The 17078-nt window shown below is 52.4% G+C and overlaps 5 protein-coding genes across 5 annotated transcripts; 1 reads left to right on the top strand and 4 right to left on the bottom strand.

Moving 5' to 3' along the window:
• Window positions 1-163: 163 nt before the first annotated feature.
• CTAM01_04680 (SPFH domain/Band 7 family protein) lies at window positions 164-1246 on the bottom strand (the record flags this gene model as incomplete). Its single annotated transcript, XM_060520710.1, has 3 exons — window positions 164-484; window positions 543-898; window positions 988-1246. The coding sequence occupies 3 exons, from the start codon at window positions 1244-1246 to the stop codon at window positions 164-166; spliced, it is 936 nt and encodes a 311-aa protein (XP_060384664.1).
• A 902-nt stretch (window positions 1247-2148) lies between these two features.
• Window positions 2149-4392, bottom strand: CTAM01_04679 (trehalase; the record flags this gene model as incomplete). The annotated part of the gene is made up of 4 exons (XM_060520709.1): window positions 2149-3352; window positions 3411-3711; window positions 3779-4137; window positions 4214-4392. 4 exons carry the CDS (start codon window positions 4390-4392, stop codon window positions 2149-2151), a joined length of 2043 nt encoding a protein of 680 aa, XP_060384663.1.
• Window positions 4393-6713: 2321 nt separating this feature from the next.
• On the bottom strand, window positions 6714-8331 carry CTAM01_04678 (beta-eliminating lyase; the record flags this gene model as incomplete). The annotated part of the gene is made up of 4 exons (XM_060520708.1): window positions 6714-7533; window positions 7594-7852; window positions 7907-8158; window positions 8310-8331. 4 exons carry the CDS (start codon window positions 8329-8331, stop codon window positions 6714-6716), a joined length of 1353 nt encoding a protein of 450 aa, XP_060384662.1.
• Window positions 8332-10820: 2489 nt separating this feature from the next.
• Window positions 10821-11957, top strand: CTAM01_04677 (glycosyltransferase family 17; the record flags this gene model as incomplete). The annotated part of the gene is made up of 1 exon (XM_060520707.1): window positions 10821-11957. One exon carries the CDS (start codon window positions 10821-10823, stop codon window positions 11955-11957), a length of 1137 nt encoding a protein of 378 aa, XP_060384661.1.
• A 2009-nt stretch (window positions 11958-13966) lies between these two features.
• Window positions 13967-14856, bottom strand: CTAM01_04676 (ADP-ribosylation factor family protein; the record flags this gene model as incomplete). Its single annotated transcript, XM_060520706.1, has 4 exons — window positions 13967-14375; window positions 14484-14503; window positions 14581-14653; window positions 14807-14856. The coding sequence occupies 4 exons, from the start codon at window positions 14854-14856 to the stop codon at window positions 13967-13969; spliced, it is 552 nt and encodes a 183-aa protein (XP_060384660.1).
• Window positions 14857-17078: the final 2222 nt, after the last annotated feature.

Raw genomic sequence — 17078 nt, 5'->3', positions numbered from 1 at the left:
ACATGGATGGATTTTCCACCAACCCTTTCGAGCCTCCTACGTTTGCAGATGAAGTGTTCTCGAAGCTCTCAGAGGCGATATTTTTCATTATTATACAAGTCCATGCCAGTTTTCGATGTTGTAAGAGTACAGTGTGGAGAATCCGCGCCCAAATGCCGATGCCTTATTTCTTCTCGCTATCATCGAACACGTTCAGGCCCAGGCCCTCAGAGTCAAGCAACAAACGGTTCTTGCTGCCGGACTCCTGCATCTGTTGAGCAATGGCGCGCGCGTTCTCAATCTTCTTCAGCTCGACGTAGGCCTTGCTCTTCTTGATGGCATCTCCAATCAGCTCAGCAGAGCGAGCCTCACCCTGGGCCTTGACAACCATGGCCTGCTTCTCCTGGCGAGCCTTGTCGACAACGAACGCCGCGCGCTGAGCTTCTTGCTGGGCAACCTGCTTCGCCTCAACGGCAGCTGTGAATTCCGGGGAAAAGGCAAGGTGCTATGGCAAATAGTTAGCAAGGCATCATGGGGGTTTCATTGGAGTGTCGTTTACATACCGTCAGGGACACATCGTCCAGCAGAATATTAAACCGTGCAGCACGGCGGGAGAGGTTCTCGCGAACCAACTTGGCAACCATCTCTCTCTGGGTAATGAGTTGGGAAGCGTTGAATTGAGCAACAACGCTCTTCAGAACCTCATTGACGATGGATGGAAGCACTCTCTCGTCGTAGTCTGTGCCAAGAGTGCGGTAGATCTGAGGCAGGGCCTTAACATCAGGCCTGGAAAGAACACGGCAGGTGATGTTGACCATCTGTAAGTCCTTGGTTCCGGTGAGAGAGGCGACGTTTCTGGGCTTCGCGCGAACATCGTAGGTGACGGGGGTCTCGAACCAGGGGATGATCAAGTGGGTTCCTGAGAAGAGAAAAACTGTCAGCACGTTTTCATTACCAATATCAAGGGGAACGGTGCCTCCTCAAATGGTGTGGAGGGGTGCTGCCTACCTTCGCTGTAGATCTCCTTGCTCACACCCGTTGTCCTCCGGTACTTGATCGCTCTGTGACCACCATCGACGTTGAATAGCGCATTCTGGGCCACGAAGGCAGCACCTCCCAAAAGAACCAGACCGGCAAGTCCCATGCCAGCGCCGCGAGGGCCGCCGGGCATGCCGCCACCGCCGAAGCCGCCGCGCTTCTGCTGCTGTTGAGCGACGGCCCTGAAGCGCTCGTAGGCCTCCTCCATGGGATTTCTTCCTCCAGACATGATTAAGTTCGGGCGTGGGCGCGGCGCGTCGGTTCGATGGATATTCAGCTCGAGGCAAGGGAGCTTCGATCGGTGCTGTTTTGCGGTCGATTGACTGTGGGTTGCTGGAGCTTCGGAATAGGAAAGCAGATGGTGGAGCTTTGTCAGATCAGTATTCAACGTCACGGTTCGTCTGGCGGAGCTCAAAAAATGGTGTTGGCCGGTGCTCTCGGCTTTGGAGTGTGCCCGCGGCGGCAGCTGGCAAGCACCTCAGGCAACTCCCGGTTCGTTCGAGCCGTCATCAACCTGGAAGGCGCACAGACTACCCCCGGATTACTTACCTGTCCAAGTCCCCAGCTGTCACCATCTGGCAAGAGCTGGCCCATCATAACAAGCAAGCCAGCTTCCATGTGTGAGAGCAGCTTCAACTCTTATCTTCACGACATGAAGCGGATCAGGTGGTTTTTGATATATCATCCGGTTCCATGAAATATCGGGTCATGGTTGGGCGCTTTGTATACTTCGGTAAAAGTCTCAAGCTCGGGCACCTGCGCAGCAGGTCAGCAAACATCGAAGACGACTGACAGAAACTGGAGGCAGCTTAGGGCCAGACTTTTTTCTACCATTCGGCTTCATCTATGAGAGCAATTTCAGGTGGATCTTGACTCAAGTCGAAGAGGTCTACACCATGGGCTAGCTCACCTACCACGTCGTCGGCAAACATTTGGTTGCGTCAACGCCAGGTAGAGAGCACTGCGATCAACATCTCAAAGAGTGAGTCTACGTAAACGTCGTGAAGATATTATTAGCCTGATGGCGCTCCTAAAGCATACCGGCATCCCCATTTGGACAGCCTCAACACTGTGATACTATCGCGATACACTAACAGAATATTGTCATCGCAGATCAGTTCATTTTCGACTCTACACCCTCCTTGCGGCCTCTTCAGCGCGTCTACCAAACTTCTTGATCCATGAAGCATCGTAGGAATCTAATTCTACCGCGCGTTGAGGCAAACTTCTCTTAGCGGGATGCACGTTGGCTGCGGTGATGTTCCCGCAGTCGGGCCGCTTCAAGTCATTTCCAAACACATCAACGGCCCAGAGGAGAACACCGTTCGTCCAGCCGAATCCTTCAACCACTTCATATTCTCCACCGCCACCCGCAACGTTGGTTGAGTTATCGCCGTACTTCTCAAACATGGTTCCGACGCTCTGGGCGGTCAAGCCCTGGAGCTGAGGAGTCTCGCTGGTTGAACCCCCCGTAGCGTACCACGTGCAAAAGGTAGAGTCCAGGTACCGTTGCCCGAGGCGGAGGGCGAGACTCTGGACATCACGCCAGGCGGGATCCGACTCTCCAAAGGTCGCAGGTGTCCTGCGGAGACCTTCCATAAGAACGTGCATCAAGGGCGGCCAGACGTTGGGCTGATCCCACTGTTGACCTGTCTTGAGGTTTGTGGCGGGGATACCGCCCTTCTTGATGTCTAGATACTTCTCAACACGCTGGTAGGCTTGCTTTACCGCGTAAGGGTTGTTCTTGAGGTGAGAGGGTGCCGCTCCTGTCCAGAACGGGTAGAATTGGGAAACCGAAAAGAGAACTTGTTGTTCTGCTTCGGCGGTGTTCGTTTCAAGAGTGCTGGCATCATCATCTTTCGGAATGTAGATATTCTGCCCTCCTGATGTCACGTTGTAGTCAAAGTAGCTTGAAAGGGTCGAGTTCCACATCAAATCGTACATAGCTTGACTTCGTTTGGTGGCAAGTTCAGTCCAAGCCACTGCTCCCGTGCCGTTGTTTGTGGAGTTGAATAGCGCAGCAATGGTCATCTCATTCCAGTACAAGATGGAGTTCAGCTCCACAGGGACAGTCTCCAGAACGTTGAGAGATCGGAGAGGGAAGTAGACGTCCCTCGCCGCATCTGCAGGTCGAGAAAGCCATCGTGAGCTGTAGTCCCAGCCACTCTCTGCACCGGACGCAAGATTGGCATACACACGGGCCTTTTCGGTGTCGTTCAATTTCTCGACCTCGGGGTAAATGATTCCGTTGGTTGAGTAGTAGGAAGCGTTCGAAGCAGTGACGTAGTCTTCTCTGTATGATTCGGGTCTTGGTTGTGTGTTGGTGACGTTGTATCTGATCCTTGATGTTAGCTACAAGCTACTAAGTTTGAAGGTCTTGATATTTTACTGACTGATTCAGAGTGTATGTAGTCCCGTTTTTGTTGACTTCAACAGTTCTGTTTGTCATCCAGAATTCATGCTCCTTGATGAGGAGAGGGATTGCGCGTTCTAGTATGCTCCGGTCGCTTGTATACTCGACATAGAGGCGCACCATCTGTGCCAGCAATGGCGGCTGTGAACGGTTCAGATAGTAGATTCGAGCGCCATTGGGCACAAACCCGAGTTTTTCCACGAGATCCAAGAAGTTTTCGATGACATTCTTGGAGATCTCAGTGAAAGCGCCACCCGTGCGTAAGAGACCCTCAAGAATCCCTACATGACATTGAAAGTCAGTTGACAACTCGCCCTACGAACATGAACTTTAGTAGTGTGTTCTTACAGAAAGAGTCCCAATAGTAAGGCTCGCGGAATCGGCCTCCGGCAACCACAAAGGTGTGGTTGACTGGGATGAAGCTGTTTGGACATGTTGTGCAGTTGCTTGCAGAGCCAGCGTAGGTGCGGGTCAAGTCCGGCCAGATGGCAATGACCTTCTGAGAGAATTCCTTGATCACTGTATCGTTGATCTTGTCGAGAAACTTTGGGTCCGTCTTCAATTGGTCCTTGGGTACTTCCTTGAGTTCACCACCTGCTGCGGCGAAATTGGCGCGTAGGAAGTCATTGAGTGCAGTATTATTACTCAAAGGTTTCGACAGATTGTTGAATGCTGCTTGTATCTCTTCCAGGGACTTGATTGCAGGCCTTTCGAGTAGGGATGAATGTCAGTAGAGAGCCTAGGTCGAATTTTGGTCACATGGTGGTGTCAATGGGCACTCACATGTCTACAAATGTCTTGGAGTCTGAGAACGGTCTTGCCAGTTCAACTTCTTTCAAGATGTCGCCATGGCAGTAAATGGGCGAGTCGCAAGGAGCGACAACAGACCCATTCTCATACAAAGCCTGAGCTGTCCGAGGCAAGACAGCTACAGCTGCGAGGGCCAGCGCAAAGTTGACCATGGCGTTCAATTGAGCTCTCGGAGGAGCTAGTATATACACAATGGTAGTATTATTGAACGGGTAGATCCAGGGACGCAGACGAGGTGTTCACTTCGGATGAAGTGGCTTACGACCAGGTATAAATGGGCACAGAGGGAAGCACGTTATGCATATGGGAAGCTGCCAGGCTACCCACCAGGATCGGCTGTAGCTTCACTTGCCTTAGGTCGGGAGGGGAAGCTTGGACGGGTTCGTCGCCAGGAGGGATCGTCGGTCGCCTGAGATGGGCAAGTACCGCAGCAAGGCCAGGGCAGACCCGGGCCGGTACCAGGGGGCAGTGAACCCAAATGTATGTACATAGGCTTTCCCAGGATGTTAGACATAATGACCAACACAATTTTGAAAACTCCTTCGTTTCCTGCGGGTTTACGTGGGCGGCCGAGCAGAAGGTTACCGTTGTTCGGCGCCGTTGGGCTTGGAATATGCTGGGTCCGAGTCAATTCTGCGCCATCGCAGGCATCTTGGGTTCGCAGCATGGCAGACGACACGTTGGACGCCACAACACGCAACTTTTACCAATCGAGACAAGGGCGCTGTCACGTCGAGCAAGGCAGAGAGACAGACACCGAGAAATGAAGCTGGCTGGCTGGCTGGCTTCGCCGGTCCTGCTTGCAGACGACGTGCAGCTTTCCCCGCATGATCCAGTCCTTTGGGGAGCCGTGGTAGAGCCGCGGTACGAGCGTCATAGCACCGATTGGCCGCCTGTTTTGTTTCCTCTCAGCTCTGGGAGAAGCTTCTAGCTCCAGAAACGTCCATGAGCATGATGTGCCACCAGGCTAGGCGTATTGGTGCAAGGGTAGGCGGAAAGTATGGGTGACGAGCATCGTATGTCATCCCACTTGGACCGACAGGTATTGTGACGTCAGCAAGGATGACCGTGGGATCTTGCGAACTTGGTATTAGTCTTGTCTTGGGAATTGCGGTAAGAATGCCTGTTTGGCGGGGTATTAAAGGCTTTGTTCGGTGCTCGCCAGACCATGCGGTAATTGTTATTGGACAAATGAGCCGGGCTCTGCGGAGAAGCTCGGCGGTCCCGAATACAGCTTTCCCCACACTCCTCCGGAAATTGCTCCGAACGTTGTCTTGATGCATTCGAATACAGATACCTACCACCTGGACGTTTGTCCACACAACTATGTCAGCGGCGTTGGAGTAACCCTCGAGGTCTTCAATATTCCGCGTTTGCATGTTCTTTCTTCTTCTCCTGCTGTCTGCCCATCGTCGAGACACGGAGGCGCAGGCGATGTGCGAGTGATGCTTCCCCACGTGCAACAAAACGATTGCCAGCGATGTACTCCGTACTTTCAACTTTTTTGCCCAAGGGTCTACCTCCTTGTGTAGCTTTTGTGCCTGGAGAGGAGCGAAAGCGAGATTCTCAGGTGGTGTGGGAGAAACCCAATATTTTGTTACATCTGTTGACGTGTAATCGTAGGAAATCCCGTTCCCATCGGTCTTGAAACTCCCACAAGTTGATTTACGACAACCACTCGCTTTCGAGAGTTGAAGGCATCTTGAGGGATGAGGGTTGACCACATTGATATTAAATATTGGCCAACGACCACTGGGGCTGTCCTATTCCAACTCCCTATCAATATGTAGGTACTTTATTCTCGATGATATGTTACATTTGACTTCTCAGTCATTTTACTCATCGGCACTTCAAGCCGGCATTGCATGTACAAACGCCTGCAAAGCTGATCTACGTTCGTGCAGCGCGCCGCAGCAACCTTGATTACGGTTGAATTTCACTTCGCGCCAGAGCCATCTTCATTTACCGCACTTGAATGTGTATACACCTCTTTCAGAACCTGCAATCGGCAACGGAGTTCTCGTGTCAAGGCCGACGGCGCGTAGGAAATATTATTCATGAGAATGACATATGCCAAGTGGCTTGATCATGGGCCACCCTGAATGATAGATTTCGTTTTCGATATTTTGCACACCAAAGTTTGGTTGCAGACCTCAAGCTTGATGTCTGGTTTTGCTCGCCATACATAATATTTTGGACGGTTGCCCTGTCTTTCACAATGATTGACTTGTTGAGACGACAGGGATGAAGCAAGGGTCGCTCGTCTTACATCAGCTGCCCTAAGTAGAACCCTGAAAGGTCAGCCAGCAAGGCTTACTTTCTTCACGCAATTCGGGTCATAGTCAACTGACACGAAGGCCGAAGCTGTGACAGCCTCAGATGATTAGAGCATAGAGACGTAACATCGTTGATTGAAGTTGGCATCGTATGAGGAATATCAAGTCCAAGAAAACCCAAGAAACCACGTTCAATCTTAACGCGGCTGGTACATGTTCGTTGGGCCCTTCTCCCCTCCTGTTGTCTGACTACCGCCCTCCAGAGCTCGCCGAAAGACTTGCTCTAGCTTAGGCAGAACCCTGTCTTGGTTCTGGGCAATTTGATAATGGATAACCAATCTGTTGCCAATGAGCTTCAGTCCCAATTCCGCCCCAAACGCGATGAAGTCCTGGGTGCTGCACCCAGCAGCATCTAAATCAAGCCAGCACATGTTGGTGTCGACCGGAAGGGTAAGCTTGCCACCGAGACTAGTCCAGAGTTCCCCGATTCTCTTTGCGGTCTCATGAGACGACTTCAAAAGACCACCCTCGCCATTGGGCCCCTTTCCGAACGTCTCGTCAACGGCAATCCTAGCAGGAGCTGCTACCACTCCAGACTGCCGGAGACCACCGCCGATAGACTTGCGCACCCAGCGGGCGTGCTTGATTTGCGCTGCGTCGCCCACAACGATGCTTCCAATCGGAGCACCGAGACCCTTTGAGAAGCACAAGCTGACCGTGTCGAATAGTGAGCAGTATTCGGAGAGACTACCGGCTCCAGAGGCAACAGCCTCCCACATTCTGGCCCCATCGCAATGAAGCTTAAGGTTGTTCTTCCGTGCAAACTCTGCGATCCTCTTGACCTCGGCCAAGGGGGTCACCACGCCGCCGAGGGTGTTTTCCAAGCTTATGACCCTGGTAGGACAGGTATGGACATCGTCATCGAGAGCAGCATGGGCCTCAATGTCCTCTAGTGTCAGGTAGGCTCCATTACGTGGTACCACGGGCTGTATCATGGCGCCACAAAGCGAAGCAACGCTGACGAATACCAATCAGTAGATGTCGCACGGTACGGGAGCTAAAGGGGGATGCACGAACCCGCCAGCCTCATACTTGATAATATGTGAGCGATGGTCACTCAAGACGCTGTATGGAGGTTGCGTGAGGAGGGCTCGGAGCGCTACTTGGTTCCCCATGGTCCCGGAGAGAACCAAGAGAGCGGCCTCCTTGCCAGCAAGAGCTGCGACGTGAGATTCGAGTTCCATCGTTGTGGGGTCTTCCACGAAAACATCGTCTAGCAAACTGCAATTTTGAATGGCAGCAAGCATCGAAGCCGTCGGAGTGGTCATAGTATCGCCTTGTAATTACGGTTACTTTACCAATCTTTGATTAAGCCGACGTCCTTACTTACTTCTTAGGTCGAAGCCAGCGGCCCCGAGATGACCAGCCCAAGCATTCTGCTTAGGGGCACCAGCAGTGCCATTGCTCGTGTTACTGACAGCAGATGGGGACATGGCTCCTGAAATTGGTCGGGGAGATGATGTGTGGATGGATGCGGCAAAGCCTGGAAGCGTGTGGCGGGTGAGGGCGTTGAAGGCCGTTGACAGCTGCGGGGTTGGCTGGTTATGAGATCGCCTCAATGCCGCGCGCAAGGCGAATGGAACTGTGGGTGATCGATTGGTTAGTGTTCCGGCCTGGCTTCAAGAGCTTCAAGAAGGTAGGATGCTCTTATTTGAGTGATTTCTAGTGCTTTGGCATTGAACAGCGAGGTGTCTGGTACCATGAAGCTGTTTTCTGAGCAGGATTAGACTTACTCGTTCTCCTTGCCAAATTCATCTTTTCTGGGGTCTGGCCGGGACGAGATGCTTTCGTGGGCCGGTTGTATACAAGCTCTCCATACAGACACGCAGTATCGGTGCGTTAACTGGCAAGTCCGGGGTCGGAGTCGGGGTCGCTGTGGAACAACCAGCGACGTTGTCATGAGTGGAGCACCACAAGAAAGTTCCGAGGTACGGATGGTCTTGGACGCTTGGCAGTTGCCCAACAACAGTAACAATGGACCACAAAGCTGAGTGTAAATCCGTGCTACTGGAATTTACCATTTAATTACTTCAGAGATGGTATATCAAGTTGCTTCTGTTTCCGCATATATTCATGTCAGTACGGATAATTAAGTACTTACTATCCGTGCTGACTACGTAACTATGTAATTCGTACGTAGCTTTGCTCGTATGTACCTATTGGCTCGGCATCGCCTTGCCGGGGCGTTTGACATCGAGCGCTCTTTTGATGTTGCTTATCTTATCTTGATCTCCGCAGGGGGCTCTGGAGTAATGAGTTAACATGCGATGGTTTGGGTAATGCGTCTCACAGAGAAATTGGAGAAGGCTACAATATACCTAAAGGGTCGTTACTCGGTATAATTTCAAATGTCGCAGGAACACCAGCTTGGCGTCTTGACATCTCAGCTCTAAGCCTCCTCCAGCGGTGAAGAATGTTTTTGTTTCAGACCAATAGGTGCTTGAATCGAGCAAGCTTCGAAGCTGGGGCCCGTTGGGCTTGGCCCGTGATGGCATTGCTAGAACTTGAAACCTGGGCGGTGGGACAGTGGCTGCTCAGACACACCAAGCTCTGAAGGCCTTTCTTGACCAGGTATTGAGACGAAAGCTTCACCTTGGCTTGTGTTGTCTTTCAGGAGTAGGTGGGGGGTTAATATGAGGGGTCGTGAACTTTTGAATTTTTTCTTAGGCCATAGCATACGGCATCGTGTATACCCGCAACAGGCAGCCATCATCAAAGTCCTTTTCTGGTGTTGTTGACGGTGGAGTTCCGCCGACGATGGATTGCGCCTCACAGCTTGCGTAGGGGCGTTACTCAGCACATTCGGTGCCATACCATGTTGATCGTCGGAAAAGGAGCGCGACAATGCTGACAGCTACCGTCGTTGACCTTGGCGCAGCAATGCCCAGCTTTTATCTTTGTCGCGCTTTCACCTGTTCGAGAGACATACGACTGCGTAGGGCCACTGGTCAGGAGTGACTAGACCCCACTCGGCCTGGTAAAAGCTTCTTCTTGCTACACCCCTGTTGGCGGCACCAATCACGCAGGACGTCCCCTGCTTCTCATCTTCTACATTCACACTACCCACGCACGACGGAACCACGGATGTTCGTGCCTTCTCGCGCTCATCTTGCAGCTCACTTCCCATCAAGGGCGAGTCGAGTGCTGGTGGCCATTAAGAGAATGATTCTTGAGCTGGGAACATCAGTATATGTTTTCTTAGATTGTATAGTTTCCCCCTCTCAGGCTGGCTCGTCTGATCTACTACCATAAAATAGAGTTATCTTCTCGGCGTTTCTACATGAACAGAAAACGCAAGCGGCATTGGTCCCACACTTGATCCTGGACTCATCAACGTCAAAGATGGAAGGCCGAACGGACGGTATCTCAATGTGCCGGCCAAGCTTACCATTCCTCCAAACACTCCTGGACAACAGGCCACACACGCACAATTGTAGCCCGGGTGGACATATGTCTGCAAGTGCAAGACATTGGAGACTCATATCCACCTCGAGCTGAGAGGAGACATGGTGCCGCCATGTGCCTGTCAATTTCGACAATGGAACTCGACCGATCTGCTCTTCAACGCAATTTCAGGGGCTCCCTTGGTTCGTGTGAACTATGAAGCGCCCGCCATCGCGCTATTTAGTGCTACCTTTGTGGTAACCTAAACTTGCCCATAGCTGAGGCTTTCCCCGGTAAACCGCCCAGCTGGAGTGTGCCACTTTGATCAGAACTTCTGCCTACCTTAGTGTAAAACGTTTATTTCATTAAAGCGCGTGTGCTTGCTTGACTTTGCTTCAGCTCGCCCCCCCACGCTCCTTCCTCTGGCATCTCAAGCTACTTCATATTTCACAGGTGACACCGGTGCTCGAGCCTGTCCGAGCCTCCAAATACTCATACACTTTATATACCTACTGGTTTCTTCCCCTGGTATCCTGGGGTTTTCACACTTCCCCAGTTCTGAAAATATGCGACAAGGCTGTTCCCGCCATCAAACGATCCGTGGCCCGGATGCTCTCATCTGAGCAGCTCTGCAAAGCCTGTGTTCCTCACACTGCCTTCCGGCTAGGATTTCCTTTCACGCTTCTACCAGTAACACCGGCCTAGGGTGGAGGCTGCATTCGCCGTATCTCAAACCCGGTCACCAGACTTTGTTTTGAGAGGTGAAACGAAACGGCCTCGCCGCCACAATTCAAGACCAGAACATCTGCCCTTCCTACTCAGGTCGCCATCTGTCAGTCAACACCTAACCCATCGACACCATGGTTCTTCAATGGCACATTGGCTTTCCTGTCATCCTGAAACTCTTGTTGGCGATAACGATCTGCCTCATTTTGTACTTTAGCCAACATCCTGCACTTGACAGATTCGACCATCGCATATCGAACCTCGACCTGTCCCTTAAGCTTCCCAAGGGCGGTCTCAATTTCGGTAACAAGAGCGACCATCATGGCTTCTACTCCTCCGATGCTGCTGCCAAGTTTTGCAAGCACCACGGTTACCCCGTCTTCACTCCCCAGTCAGAGACTGGCCAGCGAAAGGTATACGACCTGTTCATGGTCAACACAGAGCTCGACTGGATGGAAATACGCTTGAACTCTACCTACAACTACGTTGACTACTTTGTCATCGTTGAGTCTCCAAAGACTTTTACTGGCAGGCCCAAGCCGCTCACGATCAAGGAGAACTGGGACCGGTTCAAGCCTTACCATGACAAGCTCATCTACCACGAGCTCGAATTCCCGTCAGATTTCAATCCGAGGAGGTCGTGGGACTACGAAGACTTACAGCGCAACGCCATGTACACCCAAGTGTTGCCTAGGCTCGTCGGAAAGCAGGCTCCGGTATACGGGGACGTTATCCTCGTCGCCGACGTTGACGAGATTGCTCGACCGGAGACACTATTGCTACTGCGAACGTGCCAATTCCCCCGTCGCCTCACCTTGCGTAGCCGGTTTTACTATTACAGTTTCCAGTTCCTCCACACGGGACCTGAGTGGGAACACCCGCAAGCCACTTACTACCAGGGCTCACGCACGCTCCTGCCGGCGAACCTCCGAATGGGAGACGGGGGCTTCAAGCCGCTTTACGACCTCGAGAAGGCGAATCTCGGGAACGCCTGCTGGCACTGCTCTAGCTGCTTCGCCACTGTCGATGAGTTCCTCACCAAGATGTCGTCCTTCTCCCACGAGTGGATGAATGGCGAGAGGTTTCGAAACAAGGACCGTATAGCGGACGCCATTAGGAACGGAAAAGACCTTTGGGGCCGAGACGTTGACCAATTTGTGCGCCTCGAAAATAATACAGATATGCCGAGTATTCTGCTGGATGAGCCGGAAAAGTTTGGTTATATGGTAAATAGGGATGGGCCTTCAGCTGGGTTTACCGACTACCCATGACCGTCCTGAACTCCCGTCTCTTACTTCTTTGGTCAAGTTTGTCATTTTCCATTTTGTTTTAATTGGGCACATTAGCATGGAGTTACTGCTTACATGGAGGAATCGCATCGTCGTCTTTTCCTGGAGGGAGGGACGGCAGATCCAAAGGGAAGGGCACCTGGCAAGCCCTTTCGAGCACTAGAAGAATTTAACGCCCTGTACAATACATTCTCAACACTCATGCTCGTGCCGCATTGCCTTGTGGATGGTGTGAGAGGCATTCCAGCTCCTCGATAAAGATGTATTGCGGTGATCTGGATTACATCGAATGAGCGAGCGAGCAATGAGTATTTCAGCGGGTACATGAGTTCCACATTCCATATTCACCTTACGTGACAATAGCCATGGGCTCACCGAATGCCATACACTAACTCACTCGCTCACTGTGAATTTAAGAAGATGAGTGAGGCGAAATGAGTCAAATCAAAAGGCAAGAGATTATTCTTGCCTTCCCAGATATCCAAAGCAAATAGCCAAGGTGACCAAGAGTGAGCGAGTGAACCGGTGCCCAGTTAGTGAGTGTGGGGTTGACGATGGCAAGCAAGCTGTCCTGTCCGCTTGGCACTTCTGCCACCTCTAGCGTCCCAAGCATCACCAGGCCATCCCTGGCTAACACATCGTGGCATCGCTCATTGAATGGGTCCTGCGGGAGGGGGATTTTCTTGCCCTCTCCCCCAAATACGTCGTTATTTCCAATAGAGGGCACATTTTAGTTTCAGCTCTCGTTTATTTTTCAACCCGTCTTCTCCTTTAATCAACTTGCCTAATCTACCTTACTCGGGTTTCCTTACGTCTTCAACTTCACATTCCTCACTCTCTCTCCCGAACCTCCGAGACATTGAAGACACAACGCAAGAGACAAGAGAGCACCTCAGCGTAACGGGCATCAAATCACCCCTCCTCCTCTCCGTCCTTCACCCCATGGGCCCTGCAGCAAAGGGGTGCGGAAGCGTCGGTTGGCGGACCAATCACGTCGCGCCAGCAGCAGATGGAAACCGATGCATTGATGCGCGATGCGCTGGCAGTCTCTGGTCTGTGTGCTGCGCAAAAGGGAATGACAATAAGAGAGAGCAAGACTGCCACTGCTGAACGAGAAAGAGAGAGAAAATAGAGACTGACAAAAAAACTTGATATCTTTTTCCTTTCTCTTTTGACCCCTCTCTTTCCTCTCTTTACTTTTCTTCTCGAGACATCCCACCTTCTCTACTTTGGTTTCTCTCTCTTCTGTCGTCTACCCCTCTCCTAGCTCTCAATTCTTGTACTTCACTCTCTCTCAACACCACCACACGCCGGTGCTGTGTGTCAGACCAGCTCATGTCGAGTTTATGGTGAAGCGCCTCACCCTCTTCATATACGCAGAGCTTTGGTGTGGCAGCGAAAACCTCATATAAATCAAACATGGACAGGAGATCAAGCGATCGTACATCAGTCATGATATTCATTCGTCTACTTTCGTAGCATCGTCATGGCCACCCACTTATACCCCGCTCTGCTCCTTTCTACGTTGCTATTTCTTGCTTGAGCGGTGCCGCGTACCAGCATTTCTAGGTTGGATGACCTTTAAATGACTGGAAATTCCGGCGTGCTAACTTCAAAATCAAAGGCAAGCGCCCTGCTTCCAGACATGCCGTCCAAATTATCGCTTGAAAACAGTCCCCTTCCCTCCCGCTCCGATATATGGGACATGGTGAAAACGCCATGGGGGACTTGGCACGCTTACTGCTGCTAATGCTGTCGCAGACCAACTAACAACGTCAGAAGATCCGTGATTTGGCGGACAATTTCGACACAACGACGTCTCGACAACGAACACCATGCCGCATAAAACCCCCTCGTCTTCAGTAATAGTATTGCCCTTTCGAATCCACTAGCCCGCAAGCCCAGAGGGAATACGATCGAGAAGGAACGGCAGGGCGGGACAACTGGGAACGCGGCGGATCGAGGCATCCAACGCGCGTCAGTATTACGCATCACCTGTTCGCCCACTTCATCAGCCACTGTAGCACAGCGTCCAAGTTGGTCTCCTCCTTGGCACTGATGCCGTAGCAGCAAACCTCGCGGTGGCCTATGGACTTGAGGTCAAGCGCATCGATCAGCTCGTCCACCGATAACTTCTGCGGGAGGTCCGATTTGTTTCCCAAAACAAGTAGTGGGATTTCTCTCAGAGAAGCTTGGTCCATGAGAGCATGAAGCTCCTCCCGAGCTTGCTGTAGCAAGTCCATATCAGCGATATCGACGATGAAGACGATAGCGTTGACGCCACGGCAGTATCTTTCCCACATCGTTCGAAATCGGGGCTGGCCACCAATATCCCAACATTTCAGTGTAACGTGTCCTCGTTGCACCCGCTTCATGTTGAATCCGACCGTCGGGATCGAGCTACACAAGATATCAGTTAGCCGAAGATGCCGCTAGCCGAGACCGATTACACCAGAGATGGTACAGTAGGCAGTTCTGAGGGGTGAAGAAGAAACGGAGGTCGCTTACTCGATGGTGAACTCGCCGCCCTACAAGTGTAAATGTCAGCGTGCGAACGGCTTTGGTGCGAAGGAAAACTTGACAATGTAGGAAAACATTCACTTACTGCGAGGACGCGGAGCAGAGACGTCTTACCCGCATTTTGGAGACCGATCATCGTCACATCCATCTCTGTCGCCCTGTCGTCGCAAGTCAGCTCAAGTTCAAGATACCATCCCCGAGGATCGAGGGTAAGGGCAAAGTGGGCGCGGCGGGGTAAGGTCAGAGCGCGCGGGCCGTCCATCGCTGAAAATCACCCCCGCTGTTCATCGCGGGAAGCAAAGTGCACTCACCAGAACGTCCTCAACAGCCAGTCGTACACTTTCCGGAAAAGCCCCGCCATGGTGGTGGTGTATAATGAGCGCGATGCGCTGGTGTGGAGGAGGTAGTATAGGATGCGTAGGTGGCCAAAAGAGGTGTCGCCAACGTGTGTTGATCTTGGATCCGGATACAGCGCAACGGCAATAGATGTTGCGCAACGGAGAAAGGTCGGTGGCGCGGCGATTACTATTTCGTTCGGAAGAGAGTTCGATACGGTGAGAGACGGAGAGGGATGAAGGATGGGTGCGGAGTTGTGATTTGGATGCTTAAGTATTCGATGCGCTCAGACGCCTTTAAAAATTGGAAATAAAAATGTCTCGTATGACCCGTGGTAACCGACCAAATGTCGCAAATCAAATGTCGCTGGCATCGACGTGGGAGATGGCGGCACAGGTTGCTGCTCTGCTCTGTGCGATGATGGGGGCGGGAGAGACAGAGAGAGAGAGGCTCGATGGGCGTCGCTGGTTTCTCGTTGGCGGGCGACGACACTGGAACTGGGAGCAAGTTGCGGCGCAGATGCAGGTGCAGACAGTGCAGGCGGCGGGCGGGAACCAGAAAAGAAGAGCGCAGGTGACGCTTGGCCTGGCCTGGTCTGTCCCTTTGGGGCCGGAAGAGGTACCTCGAGCAGCCTGTGAGGTAAGGTAAGGTATAGTAGGTCCCCACCAGAGAAAGACGGGATGGCGAGGGTCGTGGAAGTGACTGAGTACCCTGGATCCGGCTCAAGCTTGGGGTCGGGGGACCGGGGTCGGGAGGGGAGGGGCACAAGCTGTAGGATGAACAGTGCCGAATTTGGAGTCGCAAGAATTGGCGGTTGGGGATGAAAAGACGACTGGGAATAACCGCGTTGACAGGGTCTGCAGCGGTTACAAGATCAACGACTAGGGTTTCATTCGTTTGCTTCTACCGGATCATGTGGATCTCTCCACGATAGGCGCGAGAAAGGGCTGCGATCAGGGACGAAATTGTAGGTCAACCGGGTGCCGGTGCACCTGATTTCGGGTGTGAGTGCCTTTGCAGTACGTTATGTGCGGCAGCGGCATGGAAGTCAATCCACTGACGACAGCAACGGCAGCGGTAGCAGGGATGAGATGCGAACGTGGCGGCGGCGGCGAAGGGTGATTTTCGACAAGGACCAGCCTACGAGGCGGTTGTTCAATACCACGGCGCTCGATCCGACTATGATGAATCTCTTTCGCAGAAGTGGATGACTTGACTAAAGTACGCTTCCGTGACCTGGTGTGAAAGCTCGTGGATCTGCTCCCGGATGCCAATGTCAAATGAAGGGGATGTGACGTATGGTTGAAATTAATGGTGCTTGTAATCCGGTGGGCGAACGGCTAAGGTAGGCAGAGGCAGACGGCGACGAGGCGCGATAGCCTAGACGTCCTGGAAGTCACCAGAACCCGATATGGGTGGGCCAAGTCGGTCTTAGCCGGCTTAGGTTGAAGGGTTGCAGCGATTCGAACCGTGGTGTCCAAAGTAAGGCCAAGACATGCAGACTTCCAAGGCTAATAAAGGAGGCCCCGAATTGATGCGGTGGGCGCGAAGGCTGGCTTTCCACCTCGGATGTTGTTTAGTCGGCCTCAGGGTAAGGTAAGGTGTGCAAGGTAAGATTGCTCAGGTGGTCGCGTTTGCGGGTGGATGGGTTGCGGGTGGATGGGTTGCGGGTAGATGAGTAGATGGTAGATAGATTCCCCAATGAAGAAAGATATGTCGACAAGGGGAAGGTGAGAGGAAGGATGAAGGGCGCGTGAGAACCCAGATTGTTGCAGGCGGCACAACTCCAGATCTGTCTGGCAATCCCCGTCAAGCAACCTGCGAGGGCTGACTGCGTGCGGGCCGAGGCAGGACGGTGCAAGGAGAGGGGAGAATGGTCGTCGACGTTGGGCGTCTAATGACGTTGTGACTGTGATGAGAGGCGAGGCGAGAAACGGGCGGCTCGCCGACAAAGGCGTTTGTTGGTGGCTACCTTTTTTTCTTTCTTGTGGAAGGATCACCAGCAACGGAGGTTGGGTAGGGTTCTGCAAGCGGGACGAAGAATTTATGCAGGCTCGACCTTGAGAGGTAGCCAAATGGGTATTTCGATGGCGCGAGCTGAGTGAAAGGCGGACCGGGCTGGATGAACAGAAAGCAATGAGATGGAAGCCTCGAGTTTGCTAGGAAAGCAGGATGCAGATCGGGAGTATTTAGCAACAACGGCGCATGGTCAGGGAATGGCCGTAAACTAGGTGAAGTAAGGTAAGG

The sequence above is a fragment of the Colletotrichum tamarilloi genome (genome assembly GCF_030869305.1).
Source record: "Colletotrichum tamarilloi strain Tom-12 chromosome Unknown Scaffold_11.1, whole genome shotgun sequence".
Taxonomy (NCBI): domain Eukaryota; kingdom Fungi; phylum Ascomycota; class Sordariomycetes; order Glomerellales; family Glomerellaceae; genus Colletotrichum; species Colletotrichum tamarilloi.
This window is presented reverse-complemented; position numbering and strand designations above follow the sequence as displayed.